The 16,485-nt window shown below is 43.7% G+C and overlaps 1 protein-coding gene and 1 long non-coding RNA gene across 3 annotated transcripts in view; one reads left to right on the top strand and one right to left on the bottom strand.

Annotated features, from left to right (window-relative positions):
• NTRK3 (neurotrophic receptor tyrosine kinase 3) overlaps positions 1 to 16,485 on the top strand; it is a 320,443-nt gene that overhangs the window by 270,079 nt on the left and 33,879 nt on the right. The window contains exon 16 of one of the 2 annotated variants that reach the window (XM_072981881.2): positions 2,490 to 2,564. The exons of the other annotated variant lie outside the window; for it this stretch is intronic. Coding sequence (XP_072837982.2) covers positions 2,490 to 2,564 — 75 coding nt within the window. The remainder of the gene's footprint in view (positions 1 to 2,489; positions 2,565 to 16,485) is intronic. 2 annotated transcript variants of the gene reach the window in all.
• Positions 3,692 to 16,485, bottom strand: part of LOC144584643 (uncharacterized) — a 243,774-nt gene continuing 230,980 nt past the window's right edge. Inside the window, exon 4 of the long non-coding RNA XR_013539026.1 lies at positions 3,692 to 15,089. This is a non-coding gene — a long non-coding RNA (uncharacterized LOC144584643). The remainder of the gene's footprint in view (positions 15,090 to 16,485) is intronic.

The following is a 16,485-nucleotide window of genomic DNA, read 5'->3' as shown; positions in this document are numbered from 1 at the left end:
ACAGAGAGAAAGAAATTCTCTTGATTATTACGTGGCCAGAATATTTTGGAGACCAAAAAAAAATTTGAATGAAAGAAGTAGAAGCGAGCAAAATGTCATGACTAGGAACTCAAGGACCTTGGTCTTCCTTTTGTCCCCATCTTTGCGTCTCCATGATGGAGTTGGACAAACTGAAGTCAACAGAAGAGTGTTTTTTTTTTTCACATGGAAGAGCCAGGTTGAGGTCCTCCATCCTGGGAAACCTTCAGCCATTTGCTGTCTGGGTCTGATCTGTCTAACAAGGTTCAAATAAGAAGGTGCATGTCATACGCAGAGTTTGGGAACCTTCGGTGAATTCTTCCGCTAACATACTGGAGACAACCATGTTGTCCCCTTTTTGCCACGTATGCATTAAGGACGAAGAGTCTTTCAGAAGAAAAGGTGCCGATGCTAATATACCATGAACACATGGATGAAAAATCAGATTTCTAAGAGAGAAGCGCTAAAGGATGGACGAATCTTTTGCTTTCAAGTTCTTTCCACTCCGCATCTGTGCATTTTGTAAAATCGTCATGAAAAGGGCACTGAAATGAACTTCTCTTCCACCCCTCTCCATCTACCTCACGCCACAGGGTTGTCGCGAGGATGTAAAGTGGTAGAAACAGAAACAGAAACATGTTCTCCTGATCTCTTTAAGGCAAGAGTGGAAAACAAATATGAAGAACATGAAATACTTCATTATTATGTTTTGCTAAGAACCTATTATTCATCTCAAATATATTGCAACAAATACCCGGTGATCTTTATTGCCATAACTTGCGATGCCTTGAAACGTTTTCTCTAGAATCAGAGAGCAGTTGGGCAAATAATTTCTCTTCCATTCCTCCTTCTCCCCCCCCCTTTGCCTTGTCTGCACAAGGAGAATGTATGAGATTCACTGGGTTTTATATAGTTAGAAGCGATGGTAGTTTCTTGGTATTTACTCAAAGTGAGGAGTAAATCAACTGCAGATTGCCGTCTCTCTAAGTTATTTGCCTAGGGACAGATGGGAGGAGGAATATCGGTCTTTCGTGCCCACACGTTAGATGAGATTAGCATTATTCTTGATTACATTTACGCCCTCCTGCCCCTTCCAGTTTCCAATGGCCTTTATCTTTCTAGGATTTTGTTGGTGTGAACGTATTGTGCCTTCGATGGTTGTGGGATTCTCACAGACATCGGGTAACTTTTGAGTAGGGGCTGGGAATTGAAAATGACAGTCATAAGACTGGTTTCTAAGCTTGAGCTTTTGAATGCCATCAGATCCCTTCCAGGGACATCATCTGCACTATATAAGCATCATTTGTTCACATCTTTCATAGCTAATGGCTTCACAGCAGTCACCTGATAGAAGCAATAATGATAATGATGATTATGATCTGCTGTCAAGTTGATTCCAACTTACGTCTACCCTTGCTAGAGTTTTCGAGGTATAGGGAAGTGACGGCAAACCATTTTGGGCCTGAGTGGTGGCAGAACGGGGAATCCCAGGCACGGAGGTGCCTTGAGACCCAACTCCAGATCCGCCGCCAACACCAGCTGCTCCGGATTCTGGCCTTCCGCCTGTCGGGGCACCAACACCGCAGCTGCAGCTTCCTCCTCAGGCTTGGCTGCGGAGAGAAAGAGTAGCGATCTGGCAACTTATGGCTCGCGTGCCAGCAGAGAGAGCTCTTTGTGCCAGCTGTGGCAGATGTGCCATAGGTTCGCCATCACTGGTATAGGGGATTCCAAAGGGGATAGAGTATTCAAAAGGAGTTTATTATTCTGGGGTGCTCTGAGACTGTGCAGCTTGCCCAAGGCTACACAGGCTGGCTCTTCCCCTCATCAGTAATGATGATGGCAATGATCTGCTGCCAAGTTGATTCCAACTTATGGCTACCCTTGCTAGAATTTTCTAGGTATAGAGTATTCAGACGGGTTTACTATTCCTTTCTTCTGGGGTGATCTGGGACTGTGCAGCTTGCTTAAGGCTGCACAGGCTGGCTCGTTTCCTTGTCAGTAATAATTATGATGAGGAAGATGATCTGCTATCAAGTTGATTCCAACTTACGGCTATCCTTGTCAGGATTTTCTTGGTATAGAGTTTGCAGAGGGGGTTGGCTATTCCCTTCTTCTGGAGCGCCCTAAGACTATGCAGCTTGCCCAAGGCTATACAGGCTGGCTCTTCTCCTGGTGTGCACAGTAGGGAATTGAATGCCCAGCCTTTGGCTCTACAGCCCAGTATCTAACTCACTGAGCTACCCAGCCATTTACTTATTGGCAAGTCTGAAATATGCTTTAAGCTGTTGGAATGTTGCAGCCAATGGAAAGACATGTGATGCAGTTAAAGACGCACCCTTTCCCTTCTTCTCCCCTGCTTCATTCCTTCACATAACCCCCACCCCACCCCGTCCGTCCTCCTTCCTCTCCTTCTCTGTTGTTTCCCTTCCTCTCCTCTCCTCCCCCCCTTATTCTTCACTCATCACTGTCAGGAAGTGCCGCAACTGAAGGGCTATTTCAACGCAACGTGGCAACAGCAGAGACTAGCAGCCATGGCAGCTACAACAGTGAGTGGATTGTGATGCCAGGGGGGCAGTGGTTTGTTTATATTATGGCTGGGAGGTGGGACCGGAATGACCAATGATGCTCGCCATGTAATAGACCCTTGGACAGTTTGCAATCCTTCCTCTGGTCTCATTAACTAGATAAAAAAATACTTTAAAATATCTCAAAATATCTGTCGGTGTTCCGTGCTTTGTGGTTAAAATCTGAGCTAGAAAAAGTCAAAACTACACTTTTCTTCTTCCTTATCTGGGCTTACAAATGAGATTTCAAGAAAAGAAGAAGAAGAAGTGGGAATAGTTTTGAGTACAGTTTGGGTGTCAGGTTATAAAAAGAAAATGGATGTTGAAATGGGACGATAGAAAGAGAGGCCTACAGCCCAGATAAGGATTGTTGGTCCCTCTTCCAATTTCACCATTCAACATTTCTCTTCTTTCTGCAACCTTCTACGGAAATTGTAACTTCCCTGTTCATCTTGGTGTCTTTGTCCTTCACTTTGAGCACACTCACAGAGTTCAGATTTCTTCTGCCCTTCTTTTTCATAATACTCAAATCCAGTGGCTCCCAACTTTGGGTTCCCAGATGTTCTTTGACCAGCTGTGCCAGCCAGGATGTCTGGGAGTCGTGGTCCAAGAACATCTGAGAACCCAGCATTGGGAACCACTCCTGTAATAGGTCTATACCAGTGGTTCTTAACCTTTGTTACTCGGATGCTTTTGAACTGCAACTCCCAGAAATCCCAGTCAGGACAGCTGGTGGTGAAGGCTTCTGGGAGTTGCAGTCCAAAACTCCTGAGTAACCCAAGGTTAAGAACCAGTGGTCTATACTAGAGATGGGCATGGCCCACCAGTTTGATGGTATGTGTTGGTTCATCCTTTGGATGAACAGGTGTTTGGCCCTTCCTAGCCCCACCTCCTCCAGACGCCGGCTCTGAGAGGGCACCTGCTGGAGGAGGCAGGGCGGGGAAATGCTGAACACCTGTTCGTCCAAAGGAATGAACTGGCACAAACCACCGAACTAGAGGTTCATGTCTATCTATAGTCTATTCAAGTTATTTGAAACCCCCAGTTTAGTGATTTGGATTCACGCCTGATGAAGTTTGGATGGATCTCAACACGATCCAATGAGATCTATATCTGTCTCCAAACTGAACTTCAGAAATCTAGATTTTTGCAATTTGCATGGGTTGGTAGTGGAAAAGTAAAAGAGTCGTCCTTTCTTGTGTAACATACTGCCTGGTTTTCTTTCATTCTCAAAGGAATTAGGAAAAGTTTCAATCTGGGCTGGCTGGATTCAAATGGAGCTAATCTCTTCCATTCCAGATCTGCTCCACAGCTCTCCTTTCTAAATGTGGGTCTCTTTTTTTTTTAACTGCACAGAATTCGTTGAATCCCTGTTCATTTTTTACTTTTCAACATAGATTTTAAACTTTTGATAGTATTTTATTTACTTGTTTACAATAGAAACTAGAGAGCCTCCTTGTGGATCCTGATGCAAAACTTGCACCCTAAGAAATTTGAGCAAGCAATGCGATTTTAGTGGCAGTATCAACCAGAGTCTGCTGTCCTTCCACACAAAAGAAGTGCCAGCACTGGAAAAAAATTAAGTGTTTTGCTTTGCTTCAGGAATATATGATCCCCAAACTGCTCACAAAACGAACCACGAACCAGCCTGATTTGTGGGTTCCTTTGGTCTGTGCCCATCTCCACAGAAGCATATACTTCTTGTTTCATCCATACTTTCTTTATATCAGCAGTATAATTTAGGGCAACGGAGGTGAACTTTCTTCATTGCAAGTGACAGTCAGAAATCCCTGCCAATCTAACAAAGGATGAAGATCGGGACTCAAGATACATTTTGTATATGTAGGTTGCAAGGGGGATTTACACTTTCCACTGCCCGTCCTGCTTGGGAGATTTTGAGAGTTGTAACTCCTGCCTTTTAAAAAAAAGATTTCCAAGTTCAGATCCAGAATTATCTTTGAACCTGATCTCTTCTACCATTAGCTTCTTTGATCCTCCTGGAAATTAAGGCAGTTAATTTTCTGATCCGCCTGGTTCTGGATACCATTCATTATTACACAAGTCGTTCATGATTTTTCTCCCTGCCTTCTGGTAAATGTCGTTCTCCTGAAAAATTTCCTCCCCACCTTCCCCATGCCCTCCATACCGACTTTTTTTTTACCACCTCCTAGCTGTCTGCATTTTTTCTTACTTTCTTTAAAAATTATCTTCCTTCCAATCTATAAAATATGTTGATTTTTTAAAAAAATCCCTTAGTACATCTTGTACCTTTTAATAATATAGCAATTAAATAATAATGTTGACATATCGAGATGGTAGCAATTAAAGGAGTGAAGCTGCTGTTGAAGAGGGGAAAAAAATTCTCCATGATCCTTTTTTTTTTTGTATGAGTCACTAAAATCTTACAAGCATTTTCTTAAGTGCAAACATCTCAGCTTTGGAAGCACAGAATATTTTATACACAGGTTGGAACAGCAACTGTTGTGCTGTGGTTGCCATGCTTGCTGATAACAGGATTCTTAGGATGATAGCCCAATCCATTTTTGTGGATGGATGTGAATCTGGTCCAGGTTTTAGCTGGGACTTTTTAAAGGCTATCCAAGGTGCTGAACCTGGTTTAGGGACAGGACTCAGAACCTTGAGTAGCTCCTGTAAAGATCAAATGAAAACCTGGAGTGGATTCCCATGCACACACATGAGTCACCAGCCTTGACCGAGTCAAAGGAAGCAACTTTTCCAACTTCTAGCTATATATATGCTATTATGGGCCTCTACTGAAGTTTGTAAGGGATAAAAATAGTCACACACTAATCTAGCAGTCCTTGGTGAGCTTTCTGATTTCCACCACAACCACCAGCATCCTGGCTATTAGTCTTTCCATTTTGCACATCAATCAATCAATCAATCAATCAATCAATCAATCAATCAATCAATCAATCAATCAATCAATCAATCAATCCGTCAGTCAGTCAGTCAGTCAGTCAGTCAGTCAGTCAGTCAGTCAGTCAGTCAACCAACCAACCAACCAACCAACCAACCAACCAACCAACCAACCAACCAACCAACCAACCAACCAACCAACCAAACCTACCTACCTACCTACCTACCTACCTACCTACCTACCTACCTACCTACCTACCTACCTACCTACCTACCTACCTACCTACCTACCTACCTTTACTCCACCTTTCTCCTTAAAAAGGACCCAAGGCAGTTTACAGAATTAAAAGACAGTATTTAAAGCTAACAATCATGAGTATATAATACTGAAAGGATTGAATAAGCAATATACTAAAAAGCATAAGCAACACCAAAACACACTCAAAGCAGTAAGTTAGAAGAATCCATTTAAAATCCAGGTCAGGCACTCACTCACTGAGGGAAAGCTTGACTGAAGGGAAAGGCCTTTGCCTGCTTGTGGAAAGACAGCAAAAATGGGGCCACCCTGGCTTCTTGTGGAAGGGAGTTCCAAAGTCTGGGAGCAGTAAAAACAAAAGCCCTCTTCTGTGTCCCCAGCATACACACCTGTGAAGGTAGCTGGACCAAGAGAAAGGCTTCTCCTGATTATCTTAACACCAAGCAGGCTCATAATATGAGATGCATCTTTGAGATAGGTTGGACCCAAGCTGTTTCGGGCTTTATAGGTTAGAACCAGCCCAGAAACAGATTGACAGCCAGTGGAGCTGCCATAACAGGGGGATTATGTGATCCTTGTAACCAGCTCCAGTTAAGCAATCTGGCTGCTGTGTTTTGGACCCACTGAAGTCTCCTGACACTTGTATAAACATCATAAGCTGTCTTTCACCACCACTGTTGGCCCTTCTGATCAAATACCCTTGACTCCAGATGATATGTGATAGCAAAAAACAATGCAGAGCCAAAGAAAAGAAAAACAAGTTGGCAGACATGTATATCGTTAAGGCCTGTTTGAAAATACATGAGCGTTACTAGCGAGGCTTCTGTCTGGCTGCTCCCTCAATCGCTCTTCGCTCGATTATTCAACATTTGCTGCGAGGGTTTGGCTGCGAGGGATGTTCTGTCATCCTATCAATAAATGATCAGATCAGCTTTTATGATTTTTTCTTTATGAGTTGTAAAATGTAAGCTTTATCAAACATCCATTACTTTCCCATCCTGTAAATAGCAACCATGGATGAGACTGTAAATTTTAACTCGGGTGGACAAGTTGGCAGTTCTGCCGTGTGTATATTGGCATATTCCCCCTCCGAAAAATTTTAAAAAACCCACCCTGAGATATTCCAGGCTTGTCTAGAGATGATTGGGGGGAGAAATGTGTGCTAAATCCAGTTTACAAATTGGATCTCACTTTTCACTCCTTTTAATGGGAGACAGAGCCAGGATTTGGCCCGTTAGCTTGGCACTTGTGTGTGTGTGATGCCAGATCTCTTTCTAGATGAAGTGTCCATTTTCATTGTCGAGTGGGGTGTCTAGCTGCCCACTAACAGCACACGCAGGCATGAAAAATGGACTGCGAGTTGTTATTTTTAAATGTCAGATGAGCCATATAATACCCGCCTGAATGCTTTGCAACAAATTACCAGATTTTATTAGACTATAATCTGAAAATCATAGCAGCAATTGCTTTATAAGTCATAACTACTCCAGAGGGAGCAACATGAGTGGACTAGATGTGCATGGAAATACACTGATCATCCCAGTAATGAGAACGAGAAATGTTTGACCCATATGAAAAGCAATGTCTTGAGGGCCGGTGGATTGGGAGTTGGTAGGTGGAGATTTGGAACTTGAACAATTGACCCGTTGGACCCAGGTTCAAATCTTCACTTGTTGACAAGATTTACTTGTAAGGGGGGGGGAATAGGGTCAAGCCGTCTACATCACCCATTCTCAATGGGGGCCATATGGCTCCCTGGGGTGTCCGGGGACATTTGAAGGGGGCCACAGACTACAAACAACTCTGCACATGCCACCTTGTAAGGTTCATTATGTGATTGATGCAATCCTGATTCAGCCTGTATTTCTTTTATATTGTACTTATGACCCTGGCCAAAAAGAGAGTTGAGAATGGCTGCTCTACATCATCCTAGAGAATGAGAATGAGTTTGATGCAATGCTAAGGAGCAATGGCCCTGACAGTTTGTCCTTTTGACAGCATAAGGAAGCAAGAGGCTTGTGGTCCCTTAGAAGCTCAGGTCCAAATTCCTTTGGTAGTCCTATCTAAGTTAGATCTATTGAAGCAGTGGGGTATTCCCCAGTTAAGTCAGTGGGTTTACTCTGATTGGGAATCCCAAATGGATTGAAGCAGAAGAATCTTACTTGAGCAGGGGATTCAGGCTAGATGTACCTACTTCTTCCAGAGGCAGCACCCTAGCTTCCCTGCCCCGCCTCCTCCAGGTGCTGCCTCGGAATGGGTGCCCGCCAGAGGAGGCAGGTCTTGGAACCATGGAATACTTGTTGGACCGATGGATGAACTGGCATGAACTACCCAACCAGGGTTTCCTGCCAATCTCTAGTTATGACACATTTGTGTCTGGAGGGGAGAGGAGATTGTGTACCTATGTCCCTCAAGCCAAAGCTTGAAACAGTTATTTTATTTCTTGATTTTGAAGCATCCTGTTCAGAATCCCCCATCCATCATGGCTATTAGTCAGTGGCAGCTGGCAGCTCTGATTTTGGGGGTTATGTGACTCTACACTAGTTTTTAATCTGCACTTTATAGAGGCTCTCCAAGGTGCTGAAGCATAGTATCCATAAGTTACTTTAACTTCTGTAAAGCATTGACTAAAACCTGGACTGGACTCCCAGCACCTCCGAAATCAGAGCCACCAGCCACCTTTGCCAGTAGCCATGCCAACTGTCAAGCTCCGAGGGCTGTTGCTCCCGAAAACCCTTCCTTGAATCCAATTTACAAGCCACTGCTCTCACCTTTAATGTGTCCAGCTTTGTGGGGCTATGTGAGTCAGCTGTCATGGTGCCAAGAGCTTTGAGCTCATTCAAGATGGCTTCAGCCAGTTAAACAAGTTTTTCCTCCTGGAGTCGTAATGACTGAAACGAAGACCATTATCCAACCCACCAGAGAGATGCTGTGCCCCGCAGAGGTTATTAAAATGCCCATGTCAGGAAGTGTCAAACAGGTTCAGAGATTAATTACTGCTTCCATGGCTGCATTTCAGGTTCTGGATGAGGCTGTAGTGGCGCAGACAGAAATGCCCAGATAATTTGCCCTCCAACGACATGGTAGATTACCCTGTACTTACAAGGTCACCATCTACCGTATAATTAGAGTTCTATAACATGTTCACCTCCGACAGGCTTTTGAAATGCTGCATTACCACCTGGAGTCATCATGGCAGACAGACAGCAATGCCTGTGTGCCCACAGACTCTGATACACAAATTGGTTTCTGGGAGAGGACCTGGAAGGAAGCAAACAGGAAGTATGTGAACAAAAAGGGAAGGGAAGTCATAGATAATGTTTAAGATCAGGGAAGCAGGGAGGTATGGAAAGGAGGTCTATGAATTATAGCCATTCAGTATTCAAAGCTGCCTGCCAGATGCCCCAAAGAAACAAGAAAGGTGGGGTGAAATATTTTAAATACATAAATCCAATAAGGTAACCCTCCCCCCATGTTTCCCACATAGGTAATCGTTACTCAAAGTTCTACTGCAAGAGCAGCCTATCTCCAAAAATTGTGGGGATGGATTTTGCAACCACCATCTCTGGTTCTTGTAGGGTTGTGTGTCCTTCTGTGAACCCTATTCCCTTCCCCGCCAAAATTATTAGAAAATCTGACTTTTTTTTAAACTTGAAAGAGCCCTCTACTGCCCTCTAGTGGCCAAAAAAATTAAAAGTGGATTGAGAAGCTGCTCAAATGTGGCCAAATTTGTCCAGGAAGGGCAAAAGAGGTATTTCTGGAGAGCGGCAGAGCTGTGCCATCCGAATTGTGCAGGGGCCCATCTTTGGGCCCTCGAGCCCCAGACATCACCCACTCCTGCTCTGCTGTCTCCAACCAGAGAGTGCTGAAACTACCTTTATTTTTTATTTTGAAGAACTGAACCCAAACAGTGAACATCTTGATTGTATGAGGAAGCGAAGCAGAGAAATCTGCCAATTCCACACAGTGGATGAGAATTTTATTATGGTATGCTTTTTCACAGCGTTCACCAAACTGAAATGTGGGAGGCAGCAGATCTAACAATCTGTACTGTGATACCAACCATTTTTGAATTTTATGTCCGGCATGTCTACAAGGCACAAAGATGGGGAAGACAGAAAGCGGGGTGGTGGTGGTGACGACTGATTCTCAGGAAGTAGCAGTCATGAACAAACTCAAGCCTTATTGAAGAGGTCTGTCTTCCAGAAACAGCGTGGGATATACCTAAAGTAGTAGAAGCTGGTCCAGTATAGGGCTGTGAAATATGTGGCTCTTCTGATGTTACTGGACTTCAATTCTTGGCATACCTGCCAATGTCTGAACTGGATAAACCATAGGGTCCCTTCTGGCTCTGCAGTTCTAAGATGATGGTGGTGATTTATGGTGACTAGAACTGATGGAAGTTTCAGTCCAACGATATTAGAAGGGCTACACATTCCTAGAAGATGATCTCAAGATTGTCCTCACGCAAGTCCATTTCTCCAAAACATTGTAACAGTTTTCCTTTGTTCCTTGGCCCTTATTCTTCATTCCAAACATGTCAACATGTTCTTGTGAATCATGGGTGCAGTCCTCTGCTTTTGTTTGTAACTCGAAGTAGCAAGACTACAGACCATCCAGCACCTGTCAAAACTGACCCACCTCTTATCACATGATTGCCTTTTTAGCTGTAACCATCTCACTGATAGGAAACCTATTAAAAGGAATTCTTAGGTAAGAGGTTGATGGTTGGTTGGCCAAGATGAACTCCACTGGTGGCTGTTGATGCTGGCACAATAAGTGTTCATGTACTAAGCAACTTTCAAGTATTATGGTCACCCTATGATGTTGTGTCCCTCCACAGAAGATCTAGAAGAGTGTCCAGGGTGCTATGAATATTGATTATTTTGCTGTGATTCTTGGCTTCAAGATCTCACCTGTGAATTTTCTTGCTTTCCTCTTGCTTTCCCATTTGTTTTGCCCAAGACTGGTCTCATCTATGAGCTTGTGAACTTGCTTAAGGGCTGCCTCATCTTTTAATCTCTGTATAATGTTTAGAAAACATCGAAGCTATATCAGATAACAAGTATTGCCTCTAGCAAGCAGAACATTAAAAAATATGTATCATTTTCACATCTGAAAGGGAGAAAGCAAGGAATTGGATACAGGAGATGAAGAGAAATTGTTGACCTATCATTGTGCAGTGTACAGCCAGATTTCAAAATCATTCCCAGCAGTTTGAAGAGGCAAATTCACATTCCTTTAAATGTTCTGGTCAATCTATTTCCAGTAGTTTAGCATTAGTTCATTGTGTTTTCTTTTTTTTCTGTTCCTGATTACTGGAACAGAAATCAAAAAGGCCGACATAAAAATTTAATTTCAAAGGGTGTAAAAATACATGGGGTATGCCACAGTAGCATTAGGGATGGGAGCTAACAGCTGTTTAAATGACACAACTCTCAGGCAGTGGGGGGAGAGAAAGATGGTAGGAAAGAAACTGGTAGAAAATTTGGCTGTGCATTGGAGGCCAAGCAGCAGTTGATGGCACTGACTTTTACCCCCTGACCATCCCAGGTGAACAACCCTTTGTTTTCCCCCTATTGTGAGTTTTTCAAAAACTGTTTGGATTAATACAAACAAGTAAAATACTTTGGAATAGTCTGAGGCAAATCAAATTTGGTGGGCTGTACCAATGGCTCAAAGGAACTCAATCACAACCGGCAAGACAAATAATTCAGTCAGCCAAATCAACCCAAATGGTATCTCCACACCTGTATTCCAGATACACCTTATCTTTAACATCTATATGGTTTCAGGATGACTTTTTGCATGCTGGGAATGGACACCTCTCCTGAATTTTGCCTGTGTGAAAAGAGGGGGGTCTGTTTCAGTTTGCTTTTGTACTGCATCCCACATCCCACGACTGTCTTTGTGTTTAGGAAGAACTTAGGAATTTATTTCTTAACAAAGATGCAAGTGCAGGAGAAAGCAAAACTAGAAAATTTTCTGACCCCAAGATTCAATTCATGCCCGCAATGGAGACGAAATTGAGGGAGAGATTGTTGGTTTGTTGTACAGCCTTACAAGAGTCAATAAATGGAATGGAAGCAGATAAGGCTCCGGGAGAGGTTCTGACCTGGAGTCATTTAATAGATCTATGGCTTTGGGAGGATATTGGCTGCTTTGAAATTGCTCCCACTTATGTGGCGTCCTGCTCGTAAGGGCCATGGCTCCGTTCATGCCACCAGACACAGCTGAAATGAGTGTGCTTCATCTTTCTCCCTCTCACTGTCTCCTTTCAGCCTCCATTTGTGGCTAACCCCTAATGGAGAGGGAAAGCGAGGGACAGAACCCACAGATACATCTGGGAAAGTTTAGCTGGTTAAGTCATCCAAATAAGTAGGGAGGGCTAATGAAGTCTTACGGCAAACGCTTTTAGTCGGAAGCCCACCTGGTGTATGATCTGAGCAAAATGCTTCCTTTGGAGTCTTGATGGCTTAGACCTTCAATTGCTTTCAGGAAGAGAAGGAAGTGGTGTAGGGGATCTAAAAGGGTCACTTCTCAAATGCGTTTTCTCTGCTCGTTCCTCATACTAATGGTCTTTATGGCTCAGGCAGCGATTGCCATTTATCCACTCCTTATTCTTCAATTCTCTGAATTGAAGCCCCATTATTGGATGTTAGCCTAGTGTTACACTCTGCCAAGGGGTTCCAGAAGCAAAATTTAACATGAATGTGATCCACACCTTGATGCCTTCTGGTAGGTGTATACGAGGGTGGGGTGCCAAGGACGGTGAGGCATATGCTGATCCAGGGACCAATAGAAAGTTCTAAATGTGTGGCATATTCTCAGATGCTCCCTGTCTCAGCCATGACTACTCTGTTTGAATCTAGATAGGATAAGCAAGTGGCATCAGGTCATTGGGTCTATGGAGATGGTGAATGTAGTCTAGATTTTACTCTGACCTTTCAAGTAACTCTCCAAAATACCAAACATGCATGGGAACTAGGTCTCAGCCCAGCAGACAGCTCTAGGTCTTTGCACACTGGACAGCTCCAAGAGAGTTAAACTATAACTCAAAACGTATTTTTCACCACTCCTCTGCAGAGCAAACTGAGTCACCAGTTTCCACTGGGAGTACGGCTCCCTGGCTCAAAATCCTTCCTGCCCAAGGGCTGGAAATATGGGAATAGAATCATCTGGATTTGAATCTGGTGTCTGGGACCACCAGCTGTCAACTGTCTTTTAAGGATCCCGTCAGGTCATCATTGTGTGAACAGAAGCTGATGGCTAGGAGAACAGGGCCTCCTTCATAATGTACCCATGGCAGGTGGGGTTTTTTTCCCAGTGAGGTTTATCTTCAGCACATCTTTAAATGGCTAGTGAAGGAGTCTTAGAGAGAACTTTGAGGATAATTCATTGTCTCTGTATCTAGTTCTGAGCTATTGATCCTGTTGCTCTGATCTTCCTTTTGCACTGCGGTGGTACTACCTGGTGTTGCTTTTGTTCCTTATTTACATGAAAAAATGGTTTCAGCTTATTTCTTCTGCCTTCCTGGTATGGCAATTGCCCTTTCCCGTTGCGAAGGGAAGCAAACACACTTAGAAAAGGCAGAACGGCTGGCTGATAGTTGAAAAGAAGCATGCTTTTCTAGAAGTCCATGCGAGAAAATGCCAGCACCATTTTGCACAAAATGATTCCTTGGTGAAGGATCTGGCATCCAGGAGAGATCCCTCCCCTCCTGCTGAGACGGAGATGAGCAGCTTCATCTAGATTTCTGCAAGCGTGCGGAATCTAACCAGACGGACTGGCTGGCTTGTTCAGAAAGATACAAACAGGCTTTGAAAAACATCACCGTTCACCAACCTCTATGTAACAAGGCAGGAGTTCTGCCAGTTCAGTTTGCTCTGCTCTTGTTTGCTCTTGTCTGCCTTTCTTCCTTTAGAAATTTGTCCTTGCCAATATAGGCGATGAGTAGAGAGTGCATTGCAACCTCAGGCAGTCTGGGCAGGTGAAGGGAATGGTTCAATTCCTCCTCCGTGCCTGCAAGGAGGAGAGGATGGGCATGCCCTAATAGCTGTAAGAAGGGAGCAGTACGGCTATCAAATCCAGGCCCCCACAACTTGAAGAACCTGCTTATCTCTGGGGTATACAATTTTGAGGTGGGACGTGGTGGCACTGCGGGTTAAACCACAGAAGCCTCTGTGCTGCGAGGTCAGTAGACCAGCAGTCGTAAGATCGAATCCACGGGATGGAGTGAGCCCCCGTCGCTTAGAAAAAGGATTCATGTTTTTTCTAGCTTAAGTGTCTCTTTCTCCATAAAGAGAATACTTGGAAGTGGTTTGCCATTCCGTTCTGGACTGTACAGCTCTGATCTCAGGAGACACAGTGGGGAATCAAATTCCCAATCTCTGGCTCTGCAGCCAGATGCCTAAACCTTCATTATTTTTTTATTTTATTTTAAGAGTGCCATTGTTTTAATGGTGTCAGCACTGGTGCTGGTACTGCCCAGGAATCTATGCTGAGCTGACTTTGCCAAACTAAACACAGATACACAACATTTGGAGGGTTAAATGTCCCAGGATCATCTGATATAAGAGAACCAACACTGGGAATATCAGGTAAAACTCAAAGAAACAAGACAAAAACAGACTATTATATTTTAATGTAAGATTTCATGGACACATCCACTTTGTCAGACACATGGAAATGTCTGATGAAGTGGACATGTCCACGAAAACTCATATTAAAATATAATAGCTAGACTTTAATATGCCACATGTTTTTGTCTTTTGTTTTCTTTTGTTTCTTTGAATTTTGCCTGATATGCTGGCGCAGACTAACACAATGACCTTTTCCAATATATTGGGAAGGCAACTTTAAAAACTGGGTGCAGTTTTTTTTTAATTATTATTTATTTAACAAAGTTTTTCTCCATTTAACAATGGCATCCAAAGAGCAGCAATACAACGATCAGGAGATAACACACTATGGGTGATGCAGAACAGTACCCAAGTAAATGCTTCTAGCCCATCCTCTGTCTCTCCAACAAATCAATCCCAAAAATTCATGCTCTCAGCTTAGAAGTCAAGAACCCACCTGGTCTAAAGGCAGCTGCAGCATTGCTTTGACATTTTCTTCCACGATAACCTCCATGCCATGGTTGATACACCTGTGAAAAATCATTCTTCCTCAGGGGAAGGAGCAGATGTGTTGGTACCGAGAATATTGAAGTTGACTGGACAAAGCCCTCAGAAAAGTACAATTGGAGCACCATCCTGCATTGGGTCACTAGAGATTGACTAAATGCCACTCGTGCGAGCTTGAACGAGACAGGGATGATTTAACAAAGACAATCCATCCATCATAAAACGACTTTCACCTTGTCAGCACTGTGGGAAGGAGAGAGAAGAAGTTTGTAGAACAACATCCAACAGGTGCTTAGGAAGCCATGCTAGATGTTCTTGTATGCTTGACCTTATTATTTCTCCGGCGTACGGAGGTTAAATTATAGAAGATCTAAAACATACACGCACATCTGAAGGAAGCTGTCAGAATTCCCCTCACCCCAAATTCTTACACGGGGATCTAGGGATTTTGTTATGTAAACCATTCCATGAGGGAATGAATGAATGTACACATGAACAGCCGGATGTAAGAACCATGGACTTCAGTGCTACACGTGGGAGGCAAATATTGGAGGCTGCCTATTCCTACGTATTTATTTATAATTTGATAGGTACAATTTTACTTCCAACAAGCTGGAGGAAAGAAATACAGCTGTCCTCTTACCACTTTACCTTTCCAACAGGTTTGTGAAGCAGGCTATGGCATGAGTGGCCCAGGATCACCCACAGACGCTCATTGAGCATCATGGCACAGTAGTTAAACTACAGCACTGCAGACGAAACTCTGCTCATGGCCAGGTTTCAATCCCAGGTAGCCGGCTCAAGGTTGATTCAACCTTCTATCCTTCCGAGGCTGGTACACTGAGCATGCTGTTTGTCGAGGCAGGGGTAGGTGGGAATGTGTAGCCTGCAAAAGTTAATTGTAAACCCACCCCCAGAGAGTGTTTTAAGAGCTGTGGGGCAGTATATAAGCAGCACACCTCTTTGTTTTGCTTGTTCATGCTTCAGTGGGGACTTGATCTTGGATTGTCCAAGTTCCAGTGCAATTACTGTGACCATCTCACCCCACTGCTTCTCTCTAGAACAGACGTTCTTGCATGACAGACCTCATCAGTACCAGCAGTGATATTCTGCATTAAATAACACTATTGTTTGTGTTTTTAACTTCTGGGAGGAAAGCGATGACAAACCTAAACATCATCTTAAAAAGCAGAGACCTACCTTGCCGAAAAAGGTCCGCATAGTCAAAGCTATGGTTTTTCCAGTAGTGGTGTATGGAAATGAGAGCTGGACCATAAAGAAGGCTGACGGCCGAAGAATTGATGCTTTTGAATTGTGGTGCTGGAGGAGACTCTTGAGAGTCCCCTGGACTGTAAGGAGAACAAACCTATCAATTCTGAAGGAAATCAACCCTGAGTGCTCACTGGAATGACAAATCCTGAAGCTGAGGCTCCAGTATTTTGGCCATCTCATGAGAAGAGAAGACTCCTTGGAAAAGACCTTGATGTTAGGAAAGAGTGAAGGCAAGAGGAGAAGGGGACGACAGAGGGTGGGATGGATGGACAGTCACTGAAGTTACCAACAAGACTTTGATCTAACTCCAGGAGGCAGTGGAAGACAGGAGGGCCTGGCGTGCTCTGGTCCATGGGGTCATGAAGAG

This window comes from Pogona vitticeps, chromosome 12 (genome assembly GCF_051106095.1).
Source record: "Pogona vitticeps strain Pit_001003342236 chromosome 12, PviZW2.1, whole genome shotgun sequence".
In the NCBI taxonomy this organism is placed as follows: domain Eukaryota; kingdom Metazoa; phylum Chordata; class Lepidosauria; order Squamata; family Agamidae; genus Pogona; species Pogona vitticeps.
Note: the sequence above shows the minus strand (reverse complement) of the source record. Positions and strands in the feature narration are given on the sequence as shown.